Source organism: Falco peregrinus, chromosome 8 (assembly GCF_023634155.1).
Source record: "Falco peregrinus isolate bFalPer1 chromosome 8, bFalPer1.pri, whole genome shotgun sequence".
Classification (NCBI taxonomy): domain Eukaryota; kingdom Metazoa; phylum Chordata; class Aves; order Falconiformes; family Falconidae; genus Falco; species Falco peregrinus.
The window spans coordinates 44,853,244-44,867,000 of record NC_073728.1 but is presented as its reverse complement, the minus strand read 5'-3'; the positions used below and the strand labels follow the sequence as shown (position 1 = coordinate 44,867,000).

General features: G+C 49.8%; 1 protein-coding gene across 4 annotated transcripts in view; it reads left to right on the top strand.

Annotated features, from left to right (window-relative positions):
- PSD2 (pleckstrin and Sec7 domain containing 2) overlaps positions 1 to 13,757 on the top strand; it is a 78,796-nt gene that overhangs the window by 59,951 nt on the left and 5,088 nt on the right. For all 4 annotated transcript variants that reach the window (XM_055812719.1, XM_055812717.1, XM_055812718.1 and 1 more), the window contains 4 exons: positions 956 to 999; positions 4,543 to 4,733; positions 5,932 to 6,002; positions 12,839 to 12,996. In XM_055812719.1, the coding sequence (XP_055668694.1) occupies positions 956 to 999; positions 4,543 to 4,733; positions 5,932 to 6,002; positions 12,839 to 12,996 (464 nt within the window). The remainder of the gene's footprint in view (positions 1 to 955; positions 1,000 to 4,542; positions 4,734 to 5,931; positions 6,003 to 12,838; positions 12,997 to 13,757) is intronic.

Genomic DNA, 13,757 nt, shown 5'->3' with positions numbered 1-13,757 from the left:
ACGCACATGGATAGCTTCTGCTAACTTGCAGTGATCCACCAGAGGTCTGTTCCCTGGTCATGTTTTATCCAGACTAGTGGCAGATCTGCCTTCAGAGCGTCCCAAGGGTCCCTGTCTCCCATGGTAGTTCTGTGATGCACCAGACAATGCACAAGTTATCCCCTCACCCCTAGATGTGACCATCTGGCACTGATACTTTTCTCTGTTCAGTACTGTGGAATATTGGTTAAGCACCCCAAAGTGAGCATTTTCTCCTTCCATATCGTTTAGCAGCACCACAGTGGTCCGCACCTGCTGTAGGTCCAGCAGCCTGACCTGGATTTTTCTGTATGGAAGGAGGTTCAAATGACCAGTGTTACGTCACGGGGGTCATGTCATGCTTTAGATGATACCCCCGTCTTCCAGCAGACCTCACCCCTCCCCTCAGTATGATCAGGGCCACCTCCACATTCTGCTTTCCTAGCCCATTCCTGCTTCTTTCCCAGTGCCCCAAGGAAGCCTCTGGAATTTTGCACAGGAGGAACTGGAAAAGCTGATCCCCAAGATCATTCATCCCTCTCCTGCTTCTCAGGGCAGCATTCAAGCCTCCACTGTCACTTTCCCCTAGTCAAGACATTGGAGGTATCTTGGCATACCCCGCAGTCTTCTACCATCTTTGTCTAGACCAGGATTCACTCAGGACTAGGCACAACACCAAGAATTACAAATTTCATATACAGGCTTCTGAGCAACCCCTCAGCTGTTTATGTGTTCAGTCCAATACCTGGTGTAGCACATAGACAAAAAAGGGTCCAGCAGGACAGCAGTTGTCCTGCTTATGGTGAATACTTCCCCAGGACAGTTCAGCAAGGAAGGTATCTCTCCAAGAGCACAGATAGGGTGTGGAGGAGATGGTCTCCGCAACCCATACATGTCTTCCATGAGAGACACAGCTAATTCCGTGTTCTTGTTTCAGACACTATATAACTCCATCAAGAATGAGAAGCTGGAGTGGGCCATGTAAGTATATGTTAAGCATTTGAGAGGTAGTGTGTCTTTCAAAGTAGCTGACAGGTCTTGAGTCCTGTTTGTAGCCCCAGAAGCTCTCAGAATATTTCCTGCCAAACCCTTAAGCACTGAAGTCCCTCCTGTAGGCAAGCTGGGTTTACTTATGGCTTAGACACAAGAGCAAACTGGGAGGTTGGTGGCAGTCTGTGGACACAGGTTCCACAGGCATGTCTAAAGGAAGGGAATGCCGTCTTTGTTTGCTATTAAACATCTATAAAATACTGGTCCCTGTCCAGGTGTTTCAGAGGTCTTTGCATAAGGAGCTGATGATCTGGGGTTATTTTGGCCATTGAGACTTTCCATCTCTTCCACATAGTTTCTTCTGGAAATAGTATCAGAATCACTTAGGCAGGAAGGGACCTTGCGAGATCTCCAGCCCAGCTTCCTCCTCAAAGTGTGGTCAGCATTGAATTCAGACCAGGGTGCTCAGGTTGTTGTTCAGTTTGATCCTGAAAACCTGCAAGGATAGAGAACCCACAGCCCCTCTGGATCGATGAACCAGTGCTTAATTATTCTGAGACTGACATTTTTTTTCTTACCCATTTGAAACTGCTGTTGTTTTGACTTATGGCCACTGTCTCTTGTCCTCCTGCCATGCACCATACTGAAGAGCCTGGCTTTGTCCCCTGGATAACCTCCTCACACATATTGGAAGGCTGCCATGAGGTTCCCCAAAGCCATCTCTTCTCTGGGTTGAACAAGTCCAGTCCCTTCTTATATTGCAAGCGCTCCAGCCCTCAGGCATCTTGGCAGCCTCTGCTGAACTCTCTCCACCTTGCTGATGCCCTTTCCTGTACGGGGCACCCAGTACTGTTTGCTGTATCAAGACATAATGTAGTGAGTGCAGAGCAGAGAAGGATGGTCACTTCTCCCAGCCTCCTCGCTGTGCCGCTGTTACACAGCCTGGGATGCGCTTGGTCTCTGTTTCTGCCAGGACACACAGGCTGGCTCCTCTTCAACCTCGTCTTCACCAGGAGCCCCAGGGCCTTTTCTGCAGAGCTGCTCCTCAGCCGGGCAGCCCGGCCGCCCCCCCGCAGCCCCCCCAGCCTAGTGCGGCACTGGGGTAAAGCTCTGCCCCTCCGAGCGCTGGCCCTGCACCTCTCACTTGCATGTCATCCACAAACTCAACGTGAAGTGCACTCTGTCTCCTCCTCCAGATCATTTGTTAACCCCGAAACAAGTCTGGGGACAGCTGGCTTCCATGACAAGTTGATACAGCACCTTCCTCAGTCCTCCTCCTGCTGTGCCACCCACCGCCTGCCCTGAGCACAGGGCCCTCAGGGAGGGGTGTGCTGTTCTCCCCAGCCCCAGCCCCAGCGCCCCCCCACCGCTGCCATGGGAAAGCCCGTGACAGACCCCAGGGCCTTAAGCTAACGCGGTAAACATCTCTCCTCTCTGCCCCTTCTTAGCCTCAGACCTGTCTTGTCTCCAGAGGGTCATGGGACTGAGCAGAACCTTCTGGGCCATTAGTTCCGTCACCTGCTCTTCTCCTCATGTTGTCTTAGCCAGAAATGTGTCTGGAGACAGTTTGACCCTTCCTTCCTCCCCAGCTACCCGTGTCAAGCTTTGCAGAGCAGCAGCCTCCATTGCCAGCCGTGCCCCCACGGCAGCAGTGCTTGCTGCGGGCTGGTCTCTCCTTTGGCAGGGATGCAGCCAGCCAGTGGCCCTGGCAGGGCAGTGGTTTCCTAGCAGGTCACGTAGCATCAGTTTCACTTTAAAAATAATCTTGCGCGGCCGCTGTGGGAGAGGAGAGCAGCCACGCCAGCCCTGCAGCCGAGGCCGGGTTGGCGGGGCGGTAGTCGTGAGAGGGAGCTCTGTGGCTCGGCAGAAGGTGCCGGTGGGATGGTTTATGTAAGAGTTCAGCAGAAGTGCATCTGCTGGCTGGGTGCGGGCAGTGGTTACACAATGCCTGCCAGTGCACACTCCCTGGCTCGGGCACAGCCAAGGGATGCCAGCACCCCCGCATCCTGTGGCAGCGGTGTGGTTCCAGTCGGCAGCATCTAGCCCTGCATCAGCCCTTCTCCACCCAGCCTGCTGGTATCCTTGCACCTCCTCATTCACCTCATGCCAGCCTGGGACCTGCTGTGCTGCAGGCTGTCCTGCTTGTTGGCAGAGGGACAAGCTGCAAGGAGGGGCTGCTCTGCCATGGGACAGATGCTCCCAGACGTGGGGTACCTGGTTCTCTTTCAGAAGGCACCAAGTGGTGCTGAGTCGTAACCATGCACAGGCAAGACCCTGTTCTCCCTGCTTGCCTCTGCCTTCTGCCCTTGTCCATCCTGGGGACTGAAGTGCCCTTGCTCACAAAGCCCAGTTGGACAGGCAGGTGGACAACCATCATCCCAGCAGCAAGCAGGAGCTCAGAGGAGTCCCTCCAGTACAGCTCAGAGAACTGAGCCCCACTAACTTCCCACCCAGGCATAGTGTCTGGTCTCTGCCTGAGCCCCAGGACTCCTGTGGGTGCTGAGGGCTGAGAAATCATCCTTCTCCTCCAAGAGGTGTCTAATACTTTGGCCATCTACTTGCTTCAGGAGAGGAAGTGTGGCATTTTACTGTACACGTCCCAGCTGGTGGATCATTCCTGGGTCACTCCTCAGCTGAGGTTTGGTCCCAGTCTAATCTGCAGCCTAAGGTGACCACTCATACCATTTAGACGTTAGCACATATCACACAGGGCAGAAATTCCCTGTTTGCTCTCTCCCTCCTTAGTGTCCCAGGGACACTGGGAAATGTAACTTCCCATACAGGGTGTAGTTCCTATGTGCCAGAGTAGATTTTACACCAAACAGGAAGAGGCAGGCTTGGTGGAATCATCGGATGCTTCCCTAAGTTGCTCAGCCCTCTCTGTCCAGGCCCAGGAGATCTGTGGGGAGAAGCAGTTTTTATGGAAATGAGCAGCATTTCTCACTCTCTGCTGGCCCATCCTGAGGACACAAATGGGGAGCTGATGTGTAACCTGTTCCAGGGTTTGTGATTTTTTGATCAAGTGGCCTATTTCCCTAATGTCTGAAGAGCTTTTGTTCCTCAGAGATGCAGAGGATATTCTTCAAGCTCGTTTAGTATCTACTAACTATCTCCCCAGGGACTGCCTCTCAGGGAGTGAGACACCCCGGTGGTACCTGGTCTTCAGCAAAAGACATCATTAAGCTCTGATTTTAGGGTACAGAATTGGAGACTCACCCTGTGAGATGCTTGTAGTCCTCAGCAGTGGTGTGCCTGCAGTTTCATGGTGTTCAGGTACCCACTCCCTTACCTGTTTTGAGTAACCTTGCAGTGGGACCACTGGGACAGTTACCTGTCACCTGTGCTCCTCCCAGCTATGTCCAGATCACCGCCACTGGCACACTCTGTGTGTTACAGTCCCTGCATCTCCTTTCATTTTCTTTCTCTCACTAGTCTCCTAATAAGTAACTCTCTTTAGAACCAAAGCAGATAGGGCACACTGTGACCCAACCCACGTGTCCTCCACTCAATCTCTTCTCTGACTTTGTTTCCAAGTGATGAGGACGAGTTGAGGAAATCACTCTCCGAGCTGGTAGATGACAAATTTGGAGCCAGTGCGAAGAAAATGACAAGGATTGTTGACAGCAGCAACCCCTTCCTGGACATCCCCCAAGCACTGAACGCAGTCACCTACAAGCACGGTGTCCTCACGCGTAAAACCCATGCAGACATGGATGGGAAGAGAAGTACGTGTTAATGGGGTAGGAGGAGGTGTGCCCCAGGTGGTCCCAGAGCTTTGCCCTAGCCACCTTCCTGGCTCTCCTGCTGAAGGCGTTTCCCCACTGCTTCCCAGGGAACACAAGAGAGATTCCCAGATCCCCGAGTGCCAGGGCACAGGGAAAGGAGGGTGTTGTGAGGTATTTGTAGACATGAATGTTTTCAGGAGGCCTCAGTCTTCCCTTCTCACTGCCAAGGAACCTAACAGTGCCTGTCCCACACAGATAGATCTGGTCTTCCATCCTGTGCATGGGCATAATCCTGACTTCCACACTCTGAGCAGTGGGGTGAGGCTGGTTCCACAGCAGCTGTCCACCCCAGCCCTGACCTTGGGGACAGTCTGGTCCTCAAAGCTTTGTTCCTGTCCATATGCTGCCATGTGCTGGACACAGCTGCCATATGCTGGCTGGGCAACAGGATGCCTCATAGCTCTGCTGCCAGCATATGGGATTACAGGAATGGTAAAGGAAAATGTATCTGGGAACTGTTAATGAGCAGAGATTAATGAAACTTTGGATAACCCCTTTTGCTAATTGATACAATTGGCCCAGTCACTGCAACCAATTAAAAGTCTTGAGTAGAGATTACCACCAAAGGCCTTGTTTGCTTCCAGCACTTTCTTAATAGCCCATGCCTGGAGGATCGGCTGTCTTGTGGTGATGCAGATGGCTCCCCCCTCACCTCCCACCCCTCTCCAGCTTCCAGCAAGCTCTTTGTCCCCGAGTCCATCAAGATGGCTAGTGGTAATGCTCCCTTCTAAGTGGAACAGAAGCTGCCTTATCCAGGGTATGTCTGCCTAACTCATCTGAAGCAAAGGAGCTCAGGAAATGTCTCTGCTCCTCAAGCATTTAGTCCAAGGAAAATGAAACGGGTTTGGAGGAGCAGAGACTTTCTGCACATGTCCACTGGTACCCCTATACCAGCTCTTCTTTGGTTTTGACCTGCCTGTGTTCCTGTTGGGAGGCTGCATCTCCCAGCCTGTGTCTCTCAGACATGTGCCCCTGCAGACAAGCCACTCGTAGGCAATAGCCTGGAGGTGTGTGAGGTCCGAGCATCAGTGCATGCCTGCAGTGGGTCAGAAGAAGGGTTAGTTTTGGCCAGAAATATGAAGGTCAGGCAGCACTGGCAGAAGCAGACATGTATCATTAAATGTTCTTCCTTTTTTAGCTCCCAGAGGAAGAAGAGGTTGGAAGAAATTTTATGCTGTGCTTAAAGGGACTGTCCTTTATTTACAAAAGGTAACTGTGGTGGACTATTCCATTTGCTGTTTCATTCTGTCTCCAAAGCAGTCATGCTCTCCTAAGCAGGAGACCCGTAGATGCAAGTAGAGGTGAATCCATGCCCTAATTCATGCATGGACATCTACAGCACTCCTCCAGAGACCAGCATACAGAACTGGAGGATACTGTCAACTTTGGTGGTAGTGGTGGTCATGCTAAGGATGCTATTCATAGCTGGAAAAGAGGACCATACAGGAAGAAGTATGAAAGAGGGAACGCTGAGGCAAGATTTCAACAAAAGTGTTCCAGCAAGTAGGAGCTATTGGGGAGGGTGATTGAACAGATGATATGGAATAGGTGAAATAGGATGTTCGTGAGACATGCAATATGAAGAGGCAGATCATCAGACCAGTCTTATCCTGCCTATTGTTTTATTTGCTGGCATAGTTCTGATTATGAGGAGCTTCATGAATCTGGTATGGACTTAAATGCTTAAAGTTTATCTTCTCCTTCAGGACCTTGTTGAGTCCTTCCATGGGTTGCCAAGTGACACTTTCTGTCTCCGTCTTGGTTTGTTTCATAGTCACCTCTAGTCAGCACAAGTATAGATCCCAGGTCCTCATGGGAGGCAAAGTCACTACAGAAGAGCTTCCCTGCATGCTGTAGCGTTCAGCTCTCTACCTTTCAGGACACTTGGATGCTAGGAAGATTTTCATGGATAGTCTTTTCTGTGGGAAAATCCAAGGAGTCTGGATAGGGGCTCACTTGAATGTCAGCATGAGCCAGCCAGAGATGCCAAACGTCTGTTCATCATGAAACAGCATAACCCACTGAACTAGGTCTGAACTACCTTAGTAGCACATGCTGTGCAGTAACCCATTGAACTCACCTTGCTGGAACAGCACTCCCTGTGGATAGATGTTCCTATGTATTGCAGTATTATCTCCAAAGCAATGACAGTAAACAAACATTGGATTATATAAGAAAGGCAGAAAGATCCTCAGGGCAGCACGGAATTATGACTCAGAGCTCATAGCACACCCCAATGATTCTTGTGTTTTGCCAGATCCTATGGCACATGTCACAAAGCCAACAGAAATCTGGCAGCAGCCGATCGTAACTTACAGTATGGGCTGCTTTTAGCCAAGTGGTATTTTTACAGCCTTACCACTCTTCCCTGCAGCTGAGGGAAGCTGCAGCGTACTGGAGAGCACAGATCTTCTGCAGCCCTCTAAGTGTGGCGTTCTTCAAGTCAGTGGCACTTTTCCTACAACCCAGTCTCTTGTCTCATTATGAGTCTTCACATGGAGTACACCAAAGAGGTACTGATGTTGACCATGGGTGATGCCTAAGGATTTAACTTGTGCAGAGCTACCATCAACATTTTATTTTATGACAGTTTTTCTATGGAAAAAAATATGCAATTTCATCAAAATCCCAGGAACCATTTGGATCCAGATGAATTTTTCACCAAGGACTTCTAGGGCATGTCTCTTGGGGTGTGTCTGTTGTGGGGTATATATTTGGAATTAAATATACTTTCAGAACAGAATTTTCTTCCCGTGCTGGACCAAAATCCAGTTTACTGAAGGTGTTCTTGGCTGCTTGGACAGCAGTAGAAGGAGCCATGAAGCCAACACTGAGTGTCATTGCTGCTGATGGCGTTGGGTTTTCTTTGCTGTACAAGTCTAGTAGCAGTAACCATCCAGACTGTTATATTAACATAGTTTTGTTGTGTTAGTACTGGGTGTTTAGAATTCAGAAAAAGAGTGAGAATGAGATTGATGTGGCAATTAGAAGACCAGTGTTCTTATCTAGATGACCTTCATGAACATCTTAACTGAAGGCTTTCTTTATGGCCAAGGACTGAAGAAGCAAAACACCTAAGATTTGGCTAGGTTATGAAAATATCTGATAAATAACACCCATGACTGATGTGTAATTAGCAGGAGGGACTGGAATTGCCAAGGGTGCCCCAAGGAAGTAGCATTTGGAACAACAGCAAAAATTAACCTGAGGAATGTTTGGGCAAAGGATTTGGGCAGAGGGATTTCTTAGATATGAGCTACTGCCAGACTGTAAATGGTCCTCTTCAGAGGATTTCTTGGGCTGGGCTTGGCTGTAGATAGTGTTTGTCAGGCTGGCAGAGAGAGGACAGAAGGATGAGACCATGAAGACAAAGTCCTCGCCCTGCCACTTCCAAACATTTCCAGCACCGCAACAGAGAGTGGATAAACATTCACCTGCCCTGTTGATTCTTAGTGCAATTTCTTGCCTATGGAATGGTTTGCAGAGCAAGAGAGTTACACAGTGCAGGAAGGAGATGGTGTGCCAGCCTCCCAAGCTCTCAGCAGAAGATGCCTGCACATAAACATAAGGTAGAACCTGGCCTGAACACAGATCACTGGGAAAAGTTTTTCTGATGTGGAGGTAGAGGAGCAAGTACCTGCTTCAAGACCCACCTGATGCCAAGGAGCACAAGTTCAGCCTGTTCCAGTTTTTTGCTCAGACCAAATCGAGTTTCTAGGCTTTAATAGAAAATTCTCATAATTTTAATGGGAAACTTTTCTCAATTTCGTTTTGGGGAGCAAGCTGACTAGAAATAAGAGTAAGAGAGAGAGGGAAGGCGCGCATGCACGTGTGTGTGTGTGAAGGCTTGGGGAGATACATATATAGGAAGGAGGAATGGGCAGATACAGAGAGAGGTGAACATAAGATAGGCAGAAGAGTAGGTGGCTGGGTGGACAAGTAGAAGTCAGTCTGTTAGAAGCAATTCAGGCAGCAGCCATAAACCTGCTGATGTAGAGATGTCACATGTCATTGACTCGCCAGTGTTAATTGCTGGATTAGCGTGTTCTAGCATAGTCTGCTGAAGCAATTTCTTGATCCCCTAAAGGGATGCAGCACATTCTCGAGGAAGAAATGCAGGCTTGGGAGCAGGGCGCACCCCTCCTGCGCTCTAATCTGCACTGGGCACTGATTCACTGCATGGCCTTTGGCAACTTACTTCACCTCTGTGAAATGGGGATAATAACCTTTAATCACCACACACAGAGGGGTGTTGAGAGGAATGATGGAGAGCTATAAAGCATGAGGTGCTTTTATATAGAAGTACTGGAAAAGGTGCAGGTCTTCCCACAGGGTCTGCTCTTGCAGCCCCCAGCTGTGAAGGGGTTCCCAGCACAGCCCCAAGCCATGGGTGCTGTACCATGCAGGCAGGCCCTTGCCATGGTAGTGCTCCTTGGAGCACCAGGTTCATGACCAGACTGAAAAGGGTACAGTTGTTAGTTTTCCCTATTAAATGGTTTGTTCAGGCTGGTAGATGTGAGCCAAAGAAAAGGTAAAGGAGGAAAACCCATGCAAGCCAGAGCATGAGAAATGTCTGTAGCTCCATGTCCATATTCACATTACTGCTCAGGGCTGGTGCTGAGTCCAGAGAAGAGGACAACAGGACACTGGGCTCTCTCACCCTATCGGGGTGCCCTATGAAGGAAGGCAGGCACAAGAGCTGGATGCCTTTTCTTGACAAAACGAGCTTTGAGCTGGAGAGCCCATATTAGTTGTGGATCTCCCACCACCTGCCCACAGGGATGGGCAGTAGGGGAGAGCTGGCATCCGGAGGGTAAGCCAAAGGCACCATGGAGCATTGCCGTGGCAGAAAGGAGCCCCAGGCAAGGGGTTAGTTGTGCATGTTTAAGCAGAGCCTTGGCGCAGACAGGAGAGGCACATGAATGGGGCAGTCTGTCTACACCATCAACATTAACAGCTGAAAATGAATGAAATTAATTGAGAAGGATTCTGAAACAAAGTGTCCACACCTGGGCTCAGTTAATGTGGAAGATATCCCCAAAACAGACCCCAAAATTTGCTGAGCCCCACCATCCTACACCTGGAGAAGCAAGGGGAAAATGAACCATTCAAGGGCTGGGGGCTGAGGGTGATGGTGGTATGGTGTGGCACAGCACACCTTGCCCGTTTACCAGTGGCAAGTACCTGCGTGAACAGTGCAGAACACAGAAGACAAACAATCAACAGCCATGTGATACCAAATTAACCCCTTTGCCAGGAAGCGTATGACAAGATAACACCATGAAAAAGGTGAGCAGTACTATAGCATGGACGAAACATTGCCTGCAGTTCCTCCGAAGATGATACTGCTTGTGTTTTAGTATAAATCAGTTTTTTGAGATTTAAACCAGAATCTTGTCACTGAAAGCAACTGTGTTACCATTACGGTTTTGGACATATCTCTTCCTCGGCAGCAGTTTATGCACACAAACTTACATCAAAGCTCAGAAAGGGAGTAAGGCAAAATGGAGAGAACCTGCTGGAGGCTTTGGAGCAGAGCTGATGTGCTTTCCTGAAGGGTAGTGGGGTTATTCCCCAGGGGAAGGCTATGTGGTGTGGCCTGCCTGCACTACAGTGTAAGTGCCAGGAACTGTGATAGCTCCAGCCATGTGTGCGGTTTGCAGAGGGGGCCTGCTTAGAGCACACAGAGGTCTCCCAGCATTGGCAGCCGTACGTGTGGTGATTACTGCAGCACAGGCATTAAGAGGAGCTTCCTGGCAGAGCCGGCCAGTGCAAAGTGAGCTTCCAGCACCATGCACTCCTGCAAACACAGCCTGTTTCCACCAGCTGGAAGGCAGAAGGTAGAGAGACAATCTGCTTGATTCAACCTTACGCTGATTTACTGGGCCCAGTGTTAGAAAAAGAAAAAGATTTGGCTTGTCCTTACACCTGCATTGATGCCTGTGAGCCTGAAACTGGTGGAGACAATAGATGGAGATACCATTTGAGGTGAAGATCTGCATTAGTCAAACCAGTTTCTCCTTGCTGCATGCCATTAAGCCTACATGTTTGCACTGCATTTTCAGAAAGCTTGTCTTGAAATAAGAGATCGTGGGCATCACAGCCAGATTTATTCAGATCCAAAGAGCTTCAGCCTTGGAAAACCAGCCAGAATTGGAAGTCTCCCTACAATATATGAGGCCTGAGCAACAGTGTCTTCACCAAGCAACTTTCCAAGTAGGCTAACATGTTAGGTCCCCATAAGTCAAAGCATTTCTTTTTCTTTGTTAAAAGGCGAATACCCCATTCCTTTGGTTATTGAAGTCCCCACTGTGGAAAAGCTGTTTATTCTGCCCTGCAGCACAGCCCATCTGGGTGTTACCCAGAATGCGGTGCCTGTGGCACCGATCCCCTCCTCTGCTGGAAAGCCAGGGCTTTTCTTTGGGGTTCACTCTTAAGAAGGCAGTTGGGTGAGCCAGGAGTCCATGCCAGACATTTCTGGGCTTTGGGCCCCATGGAATTCCTTTGCACAAGACCAGGTGTCACATGCCAGTGAACACAGTATGGCAACCCCTCTCCTGGATGGGATGATTGCTTAAAAAAAGGAAGGAAGGAAAAGCTTCAGAAGCTTATTTCCCATCAGCAGCAAGGGTCTGGGTGAGCCACATCCATGGGCTGGGCAGTGCTGGTCCCTGGTGTTCTGAAGAGCAACAGAAGGGAGACCTTTCAGACCCTACACCAGAGAACAGCCTTACTGACTAGGGTTAGCAACCAGGAGGCTGTAGCATGGCTTTTCCTGAATGGCTGGGTTTATACCACCAGGACACAAGAAGAAAACCCAGGTTTTTGCGAATCTGCAGAACAGACCGAGCTCAAGCTTGAAAGCTAAGGAAGGGCAGGGACATATAGACCACCACTATTGGACAGAGCCATCCCTGTGCTGACAGCCAAGGAGGAGTCAAGGAAAGCAAAACATAAAAGTGGATTAGTCCTGTAGGTTTGAACTGTAATCAGCAGGGCAAGGCAGGCCCTTCCAGGGACACCCTGTCCTGACATGGCCTCTAACATGGCCTGGGGATGGTGGTTTGTTTTAGCCAGGGCCAGGTTTCCTTACATCCACCTACCCATGCATCCATTCATCTGTCCATCCTTCCATCCCACCACCTGGCTGGACCAGCTGTTGAGCTGGCAAGGGAGCAGAGTGAGAGGGACAGTATTGCTTTAAGTGGCCAGGAGCTCAGTCACTGGGAAAGCAAAGGATAAGCATAGGATGCACTGAACTCCTTTCTTTCCTAAAAACTACTGTGCCAAGGTCATCCTTTCAGAATACCATGTTTGGTATTTTCTCTCTGTTTATTAAATATACACATATGTAGTTATTGCTACATTGCCTGCTTGTATGAAATTGTCCTTCAGGGAGAAAGTCAAGCAGGAATACAGGGAATTCTGCTGCAGTTTGCAAGTGCCAGCCTAATGAATTACATGAGAGACCATTCCAGGGGGGCACACTTACTAAAGAGAGACCAAGCATGGTTCAGGTGGGCCACGCTCAGTCTGGCCACTGCCCAGCAAGCCCCACACCTGCATGGAGGTGCACTGGCTGCAGGAATGCTGCTGTGCCAGGGCTGCCCGAGACGGTGCAAAGCCTGAGCCCAGATCCGCTGCCACCCGAAGCTGCAGCACCGGGGCAGGCGCTCACTCATACCTGCCATTGACCAGGAGCTGCATCCCGGCTTGTGCTCTGTGCTGTGGGTGAAGATCTGAAGAAACCTGGCCCTGTCTTGTGTCTTCCCCCAAAGCCTCAGGCATGTGCTGTATTAGAGATAACTATTGATAATTATGCTTAAAACTTTCATCTCCTTCTTCACATCTTCTCAGTAAATTTAATGATAGAAGAAGTTGCCAGATGTTAATTATTATTATCAGCTCCTAGCATTTACTGTACAAAGCAGTGCTTTTCCTGGTCTCGGCACTCTGTGATTATAGCACAGAGAGAAAGGCAGGATCATTAAAGTAGCCCACAAATGTTAGTGTTGTCATTATCCAATTAACGTTCCTCTTCTCAGGATGAATATAAACCTGACAAAGACCTCTCTGAAGTGGATCTGAAAAATGCCATCCGTGTGCACCACGCCTTAGCCACAAAAGCCTCTGACTACAGCAAGAAGTCCAACGTGCTCAAGCTGAAGACAGCTGACTGGAGAGTCTTCCTCTTCCAGGCCCCGTAAGTGTCAGCTCTCCATGCAGCACCTGCGCTGGCAGCCTGACCTCCAGCCACTGCCAGCCTCCCTCCAACCTGGCCAGACCAACACACATGTTAGGGGACAAACTGGGGGGGAGGAAGGTTCTGGGCAGGAGGGCTGAGGGTGAGGGCTGTAGGGCTGTGCCAAGGGCTCGGTCATGGGGTCACAGTTTCTACCTGTCACTTGGTAGCTGCGTGTCAGCCCTGGAGGTCCTTTTTCATCTGTCACCGAGGTAGGCTGAGCAGGATGGGCTGGCATTTAAAGGGCTGAGTAGAGGGCTCACTTACTAACTTCTATTGCCAGTCTGGGGAAGGGAGAAAATCTGTATGGTGCATTGAACTAAGGAGCTGGTGGTTCCTCTCAGAGGCTTTTGATGGGGAAACTGTCTAAAGCTCATTGAAGTCTCCCCAGCCAGGTTGTATCTTCTTTCTTCCTTAGTCTATTGCAGAGGAAAGTTGCTGTGCTAGTGTCAGGTGTAGCTGAGTCATCTTCTGTCTGATGGTTTCTTGTGTCCTGCTGAGATAGGCGACATTGTCCGTAAGTTGGGCTGGGGTACTAACGTCAAGCTATGGCTTGACACCCAAATTTGTGCAGTCAAAGCCCACTTGAAGGCTGGGGGGAGCAGTGCCTGAACAGATCTGTTGGAGGACCCTGGGCAGTGTCCCATGAATGACACAGATTAGGGGTCCACCCTGCTCTGTGGGACCTCTGTGATGGTGGCTCTTGCTCTCCAAGGAGCAGG